At 59.0% G+C, this 8,651-nt stretch overlaps 2 protein-coding genes across 2 annotated transcripts in view; one reads left to right on the top strand and one right to left on the bottom strand.

Moving 5' to 3' along the window:
• The window catches only part of CHGG_08823 (uncharacterized protein), a gene marked incomplete at both ends in the record, with an annotated part of 2,190 nt that extends 373 nt beyond the window's left edge, over window positions 1–1,817 (bottom strand). Inside the window, 2 exons of the mRNA XM_001226749.1 lie at window positions 65–548; window positions 656–1,817. Coding sequence (XP_001226750.1) covers window positions 65–548; window positions 656–1,817 — 1,646 coding nt within the window. The remainder of the gene's footprint in view (window positions 1–64; window positions 549–655) is intronic.
• A 3,933-nt stretch (window positions 1,818–5,750) lies between these two features.
• CHGG_08822 (uncharacterized protein) lies at window positions 5,751–8,040 on the top strand (the record flags this gene model as incomplete). The annotated part of the gene is made up of 3 exons (XM_001226748.1): window positions 5,751–6,755; window positions 6,807–7,073; window positions 7,126–8,040. 3 exons carry the CDS (start codon window positions 5,751–5,753, stop codon window positions 8,038–8,040), a joined length of 2,187 nt encoding a protein of 728 aa, XP_001226749.1.
• Window positions 8,041–8,651: the final 611 nt, after the last annotated feature.

Genomic DNA, 8,651 nt, shown 5'->3' with positions numbered 1-8,651 from the left:
CCCCCGGTTTCCGGAAACCAGATGCAGCCCGTCCCAGCTCTGCGCCCTCGACAGCTGCACGTACAGGCTCATGAAGCTGGGTCGAGTCGCCGTGCCACTCGAGTGGACGCCTTTGAGGTTGATGAGGACGTTGGAGAACTGCTTGCCTTGGCTCCTCTGATCTGTCATAGCGAAGGCCGGGAGTGCAAAGAGGCCCCGTTCGGTGGAGTGACCCATCTGAAACCCGGCTTGGGCCCCCATCTGCCTTCTGTTGCCCCGCATTTGGCTCGGGATGGCGACCGTCTTGCTCTTGATCAAGACGGTGCCGTTGGGGAGCCCGGGGATGGCGAGGTCCGCGCTATCGTCCGACTGAAGGAGGACGGCCATCGGCGGTCCAAGATGAAGAGTCACGTCATTGGCGAGGGCGATGGTGCCGGCGGCGAGGTCGGGGAAAGATGTCGACGGCCTTGGAAAGGCGCCCCGTTGACCACCTTCAGCCCGACAAATTGGTTGCGAGTCACCACGACCGGCATGCCTTGGGCGTAGAAGAACAGGCCGGGGGTCGGCAGCTGTGAGTCGTCTCCGTAGCGGAGCACGTGGCATAGGTCCCCCGCACTCAATCGCGACTCAGTATCGTGCTTGGCCATAAAGATGGAAATGTGCTTGCCGTGGGCACGAGCCCACTGGACGACGGCCGCCATGTTCGGGTCCCACCGATCTTGGTTCAGAGGCGTGATGGCTCTCAAGCCATCTACGAACGAGGACTCGCACGACGGTGTATGGAGGCGGTGGCATAGCCGCTGGAAGTCCAGCTCGGTCTGATCACCGTTGCGCAGGCGCCGGAGGAAGCCCCGCAGCCTTGGACAGCCGGCTGCGCGGACCTGTTCGCGGAGGATGACGACGTTCGTGAACTGGAGGAACAGCCTATGCGCAGCTAGGTGCTTTGCCGAGCTCTCTGGTCTCTGTCCGCCGCGGTCCCTAGGCCTTGGCAAGAGGAGGCTGGTCTGCAGGACGGGGTTGAACTGGAAGAAGTCACCAAAGAATATGACCATTGGGATCCCGCCGAACGGTCGATGCTGGTCGTCTCTGTACTGCTTCAGGCGGCTGTCCACCGCCGCGAGCGTGAGACCGCCCACCTGGCTGATCTCGTCGATAACCAGCATGATCATGTTTTTCCACCGCAGCTTCTCTTCTTCCGAGATGTTCTTTGCTGTCGCTGCCCTGCCCTCAAACGCAATATTTGCCGCCGAGTGCAGCGTCACTCCGCCGATAAGCGCGGCCGCGTTACCGCTGGTGCCCGTTAGGAGCAGCGTGTAGAGACCGTGCTTCAGCCGGAACATGTCCTTGATGGCATGAATGACGCGAGATTTGCCCGTGCCGCCCTCGCCGCCGACGTACTGGAAGTGCTGCCGGCCCCCCTCTTCTTGCAGCCGCGTGCCGCGGTCGTCAAGGAACGCTTCTGGTATTAATACCGTCAGCGACTGGAGCTTGTTTAGGGTCCAGTGCCTCGTAAGCCCAAAGGCGACATCGTCGTACGTCGCATAACGGCCGAACTCGAGCTGCATCTGTCCGCCCAGACCGACTTCGTCCGCTGACCCTCCGTCTCTGTGAATGTGCCACTGTGGGCTCCCATGAGGCCCATCGTCATGCGCAGAAGACAGATTCGCTTGCCTGCCCTGGATAGTTGCCGTCACGCTGCTGTCCTTCGTCTTTCCCGTTGAACAACAACCGTGGAAGTCGTTAGCCGGTTGGATGCGAACAGTTGTCAACCCATTTCCAAGAGGATCCTGGATCGCATGCAGCGGTCGCCTCCTGGAAGTACTCGATCGAAACCTCATCCAAGGCCCTCAACTCGTCGACACAGGCGTTCGCATCCCAGTAGTTCTTCCAGACGACTGGGAGTCTATTCGACAAAGCAGTTTAACCGCTCACAACACGACACCCATACGACCTAGCACAGTGCCTACAACACCACGCTCAACCGGTCCACGAGGAATCACAAGCTGGAACCCATTCTCCTCACCCGTTGGCGGCCAAAACTCATTGGCAAATAAAGAAAAAAACCCGGCACAGCCCCGGAAGCATCCGGATCATGAGGCAACCGAGCCACCGGCCACCCTTGAAGCACCGCCGAACTCGACCACAACCCACGCCGAGCCAGTGCTTACAATTTCAAGCCCAGGTATGACTTCCTTGGAGCTCACTAACTAGGCTAACCACCAACAAGATACCGATCACACCGACGACGGTTCAAACGCAGAGCAGTTGTTGGAAGATCAACTCGCTCCGGTGGACACCACTCCAACAAGAAAGAGAAAGAAGCAAACTTCTCCGGAGCCGATCCGAAGCAAAAGGTCTACAGCGGGAAAAAAGAGGGCGCGACTATACGATTAGACGCAAGTCTGGCTGAAGAAACCACATTTCCTTACTTTCCCAGCATTTGTAAATAACCATCATGAAATGAAGAAAAAAAAAATAAAAAAAAAAAAAAAAATGACATGGTTGACTCTCGCAATTCTAGGTGAGGAGAAGCAACTTTAATGGCAGCGATAGCTGCGTACCGCCAACTGCCAACCATAACATCACAGATTTGCAGAAAAAAAGCCCTCAAACAACTAACTAGTTCTAGAAGACGTTCCTCCAGGCTCCTTTGGCGTGCCGGCTGCGCGCGGCACGGTCACTCCTGTGTGTATAAGTGGAGGGCGGGTGGTTCTACATTGGGGACTCAGTGGCACCCAAGCACAGGCCTCCCTCCCTCTTCGATAAATGATACCTTATTCTTGCCTGCTCTGGCATGTGCCTGCCTATCAACCTCTCCTCGAAGTTAAAGCTTGTGTCGTACATCTCTCTGCACCTAACCGGCAACTAGCTCATATCCCGCCCGAGACTCTGGTGGATACGGAATGGAGAACCCACCGCTCGGCTCCGACAGCGCGGAACGGTGCGGCACGGGATAAGTGGAGCTTCGGCTTGCGTCGGGCTGCCCCGCGGAGGCTCCGATGTCAACGGCAGACAGACATAAAATATCACAGCATCAACAAACCTCCCGCATGCCTCAAAGCCCGGCATAACGGACATCGTCTAAACCAACACACCCCAACTCAAGATGGCAAGCTCATGGGTGCCCGATATCGACCCGGCCAGCGACTTCTCGCTGGCCAACATCCCCTTCGGCATCATCTCAACTCCAGATGACCCCGCGCCGCACGCCGCCGTAGCGATCGGCTCATACGCCCTCGACCTCAAAGTCCTATCTACCGAACCCGACTTCCTATCCCAGCTTTTCCCCAACATCAACGGCCTCGCCGAAGCCTTCTCCCAACCCGCACTCAACACCTTCGCCGAGATGGGCCGGCCCATCCACCGCCAAGTCCGCAGCGCCCTCCAAGACCTCCTCTCCACCACCACCACCCACCCCTCCCTGCTCCGCGACAACGCCACCCTCCGCGCCCGCGCCCTCCTCCCGCAATCCACCATCCGCTCCCACCTCCCCATGACCATCGGCGACTACACCGACTTCTACGCGGGCTACCACCACGCCTTCGCGGTCGGCGCCATGTTCCGCGGCCCCGCCCACGCCCTCCAGCCCAACTACCTGCACCTCCCCGTCGGCTACCACGGCCGCGCCTCCAGCATCGTCGTCTCGGGCACCCCCATCCACCGGCCCACGGGGCAGATCCTCCTCACCCCCCAGGCTGGTGAGCAACAACCACAGCCCACCACGGCCCCGTCGCGCAAACTCGACATCGAGCTGGAGCTGGGGTGTTTCCTGGCGCGGGGCAACGCGATGGGGCGGGGGATTGGGGTGGACGAGGCGGACGAGTATATCTTTGGATATGTGCTGCTGAATGATTGGAGCGCGCGCGACGTACAGACGTGGGAGTACGTGCCGCTAGGCCCGTTCAATGGCAAGAATTTTGCGAGCACCGTCAGTCCGTGGGTGGTGCTGGCGGATGCGTTGGAGCCGTTTCGTGCGAGGGGGGTGCAGGTGGAGGGGCGGCCGGAGGTGTTGGGGTATTTGAGGGAAGGGAGGGCGGAGGGGGTGTTTGATGTTGCGTTAGGAGGTGGATTTGATGAGTGAGTGTTTTTTTTTTTTTTTTTTTTTTTTTTTGTTCTGTGCTTTTCCTGTTTCCTGTTGTTAATGTTCCTGTTTGTTGAGACTGACTAACACCATTTACCAGCCGCCGAGGGCGACACCACCACTATCGGGCGCACCAGCTCCAAGAACTTGATCTGGTCGTTCCCGCAGATGCTGGCGCATCACACGCTCGGCGGCTGCCCCATGCGCGCCGGCGATCTGCTCGGGTCCGGTACCATCAGCGGGCCCGGCGGGGTCAACGAGCGCGGCAGCTTGCTGGAGATGACCGAGAACGGAAAGAAGGAGGTCCTGCTGGCCGGGATGGATGCACGAACGTTTCTCAAGGATGGGGACACCGTTACGCTGCGTGGGTTTTGTGGGGAGGAGGGTGCAAGGGTTGGCTTTGGGGAGTGTCGGGGCCGGATTTACAGCGCTCTGCAGCAGTAACTGAATTGACCCATAGGTACCTGAGGTACATACCGATGTAGAATTGTGTTCCATTATTCCCGGGTCTGATGCCAGAAAGTGACACAATCAATAACTCTAAAAAGCAACAATGGCACTCACTGCTGCAGTGCAGTGCACTGAGTCCATGCTGCAATTTCGTCCCAGAAACAGCCCACACCAAATTCAAATTTCTGCCAAGAATCGTGAAAGAGCAAGCGGGCTTGATGATGACCCGTGCATGATCTGACGCCCAAAAGATGAAAGGACCAAAACCAGCGGGCATCACGTGTCTCTCCACTCAAGGGGCTAGGGTTGTGGGACAGCGCCTTGAGCCGATGGGCGCGTTCTTCCTGTCGGCCCAAGGCGCGGTTCTCGGCAAGTGCGGAAAACCCGAACTCCTGTTCAGCGGGCGATTCTGGGAGAGGAGCGGCACATTTGCGCACACTGAGCCACTACAAAGGTAATGACGGTCTGTGTCAATGGATCAGCTCGAAACCCAGGTCAGCGATTTGCGCTCTTTCCTGGAGACGACAGCGGCTCCGCAGGGTCCGGAAGCAGCCCAACAGGTCGTGTCGCCGCATGATGTTGGTCCACATCGATCCAACAGTCATCAATCGCCCTTTTCCGCCCCCGGAGACAATTCCGCACCTCAGCACCACCACCCCCAGTCACCGCTCGATGCCCATGCCGCCGGCAGCAGTGCCAATGCGAAGAGGAGGGCCGAGGAGGATGATGATGGCCCAACTAGGCAGCAGAGAAGCAAAAGAAATCGAGTAAGCCTGTTTCTTATTATTGTCGTTGTCGTTGTTGTGGTTGTAGCTGTGGTTGTGGATGTGGATGTGGTGGTTGTTGGTTGTTCTTCGCTGTTCGCTTGGCTAACCGTCGGGCTTTGTCGCTGCTCCCCGTAGTACATCTCGATTGCATGGTGAGTTTTTAAGCTTTTGAGGTCCCTGGCCCCCTCCCCCTGGTGCGACGGTTACCCGCATGTTGGTGCATACATACCAAGCAGCGGCGGCAGAAGCACCCACTCGTCCAACCCACGCATCTCGCTTGCGAACCCTGAGAGACAGCAGAGATTGGAATTCCTGACCTTGCCTTTTCACCCCATCACAGTAACGAGTGCAAACGCCGCAAGATCAAGTGCAACGGCCAGACGCCCTGCCAACGATGCGGCCACCTCAATCTGCAATGCCTCTATGCTCCCAACTGCTGTTCCAACTTCAAGGACTCGGATGAGTTCAGGCAGATGGCCGATCAGATCAGACAGCTGCAGGAACACGTCGACACCCTCTTCAATTCCATGAACTCGCTGCGCCAGGAGACGGCGCGCCTCGCCCCTTTGCAGGAACGTATGCTCCCACTTCCCTCGGCCGCTGCCACGCCCTCTCCCTCGGCCTCGTCCAGCACCTACCAGCGGCCCGCCCTCCCCTTCCGAGTTCCCTCTTACTTCAACGGGCCCACCAGCCTCGCTTTTACCGTCGGCGTCGCCAAGAATACCCTGCATAAGATGGGCTATTCTGGCGTGGCGGACGGCAACGGGGACAGTAACGAGGACAGCGGGACACAGCCGGATTCGACGCCCCACGCGTCCCCTTCGCTGCCCCCCGTGTTCCCCGATGTCCCCTCACAAGGCGCCGTTGACCCCATTTGGGAGCTCGACGAGAACGAAATGATGCGCCTGCTGGATGTCTACTGCGAGGAAATCAACGTCATGTACCCCGTGACATCCATCGGCTCCGTCAAAGAGCACATCAAGCACCTCGCCGCCTGGGCCGACACGGCGAGACGGACTGGCGCGGCCCCCCCGCCCGGCCTGGAGCAGATGGTCTTGGACCCCAAGACGCTGCTGCTCAAGATCCTCCTGTGCTGCGCTCTGGTAGTGGCCGAGCATGGCAACAGCGACCGGGCGGTGCGGCTCTACGACAGCGTCCAGCCGACCGTCGACAAAATGCTCACCAGCGAGGCGGCCGACGTGAGCCGGCTGTCCTTCCTCGCCCTGTGCGCTGGCTACCGCTACCTCTCCAACGACGAGGTTCTCGCGTGGCGCCTGATCGGCCAGGTCTCGCGGCTGTGTTTCGAGCTCGGCCTGCACCGCCGCGAGGGACTGCAGAAGATTGCCGACCCGCAGCTTCGCCGGAACGCGCTGCATACCTTTTGGTCGGCCTACGTGCTGGACCGCCGGTGGAGTTTTAGCACAGGCCTGCCATTCGTGTGCCACGACGACAAGATTGATCCGAATTTGCCGTACCCGGTAGGAGATCTCGAGAGGGACCCTTTTAGTGGCATTGCTGACATGCTTTAGGAGGGCCATCCGTTTTTGATAGCCATGATCGGATACTCGAGGCTCGGTGCCAAGATATGGAGGCTGGTCGACTACTTTGAGCCCGCCGTCATCCGGGAGCTGAAGCCCCACGACTTTGACGAGCTCGACCGCGAGATCATGGAGTGGTACCAGAGCGTGCCCGAGGAGATGCAAACCCTCCCGTTGGATAACGGCGAGCCGTCGGTTCCTTCGGGGCCGTTCGACCTCCAGCGGCTGCGTGTCTGGACCTGGCTGAGGCTGAACCAAGTATGTCGCCGTCTGTTTTGAGCTTATCTCGTCCTTGACTGACCCGTCCCAGCTGCGAATCTGGCTTTACACCCCCGTTCTACACAGCGCAACTAGTATTTCCGAGAACGTGCCACTCGCCCGGAAGGCCGTCGACCTGGCCCAGCAGACCATCCGCCTCCTCGCGCACCTCAACAGCGAAACCGACCTCTACCGCCGCATCCAAGTCTTCTACCACCAGTTCCTCACCTCGGCCATCGCGGTGCTGTTCCTCGCCTCCACGCACGCGCCCCTCCTGTTCAGCGCCATGTGCCGCGACGAGTTTTACATGGCGCTCGATCTCGTCAAGGAGATGTCGTCGCGGTCCTGGGTCTCGCACCGCTTGTGGCGCACCATCCGGTCGCTGCGCGCGTACGCGCCCAAGCTGGGCCTCGGGGACAGCTCGGCCCGCCTCCCCACCGCGGCATCTCCGTATGCGCACATCAGCGGCGCCGGCAGTAGCAGCGGCAGCTCCGGCTACAGCCCCAGCGTGCCGGGACTGTTCCACAGCGGCGATCCCAGCCGGCCGGGCAGCCGGGGTCGCACTAGGAGCGTGGCCAGCCCGCCGGCGCCCACCCCGGGCACGTCCCAGCCGATGCAGCTCGATGACCCCCTCAGCAACGGGCAGCGGCTACAGAGTGAGATGCTACGCATCTATGAGGGCTACACGGGCAGGACGGCTGTGGCTGCTGGTGGCAGCGTGCCGGGGCCTGGGACTGCGGATATGGGCTATGGCAGCCCGGGGCTTGGCATTACGGGGGGGTTTGGGGGGAGGGGACGGGTTAGCGGGACAGAAGGATGCGAGTGTTTATCAGCATTTGAAGGACATGTTTTGAGCGCGATGGATTGGATGCCTCTCGCCTTTAAACGATACCCAGAACTACACAACCTAATTGAAGCGTTTCTCACCATTTGCATACTGGCGTTGTTGCCTGCATCGAGAGGCTAACTCGGCTGATTATCCCGATCCCTACCCTTGTTTTGGGGGCGCTGTGACTCTTGGCAGCCGTCCTCAATGCATGAGTCCGGGGTTGATGACTCGAGTCGGTGTCAGTCATACCGTCATACCGTGCTTCTTGTGCTGCAAATAGGATCCAATTGGTGAATTGTGCCGGTGGGGGCCCAGCTTGTGGAAATAGCGTCGTTTGCTTAAAGATAAGGTAGTCAGGCCAGTTCCCTTGTGGTGAACAACCAGTTCCACCACTTCCATCTGAAGTTGGCTGAACAACTTCAACTTGATGATGCAACAGGTTTCCCCGATCACTGATTGCCATTTATACTCTCAAAAATTCACCGCCCATCATCACCCACCATCGTTTACCATCAGCACATCAACAAATTATACCGACATGGTTTCTATCGGTCCAACAATAACAGCCATCATGTTGCTCTCGGAACCAATCGCTGGGAAACCAGCTCTGACGCCGGCCCGGCAAGCCTAACAAACACAACCACAACCACGATAGCTCCCGAGAGCAACTGCGGGGCAGCTAGCCTCGAATCCCTCGATATCAACCCTAGCACCACCTCCGATCCGGATGCTACCACAACTACCACAAT

This window comes from Chaetomium globosum, genomic scaffold (genome assembly GCF_000143365.1).
Source record: "Chaetomium globosum CBS 148.51 scaffold_6 genomic scaffold, whole genome shotgun sequence".
In the NCBI taxonomy this organism is placed as follows: Eukaryota; Fungi; Ascomycota; class Sordariomycetes; order Sordariales; family Chaetomiaceae; genus Chaetomium; species Chaetomium globosum.
Note: the sequence above shows the minus strand (reverse complement) of the source record. Positions and strands in the feature narration are given on the sequence as shown.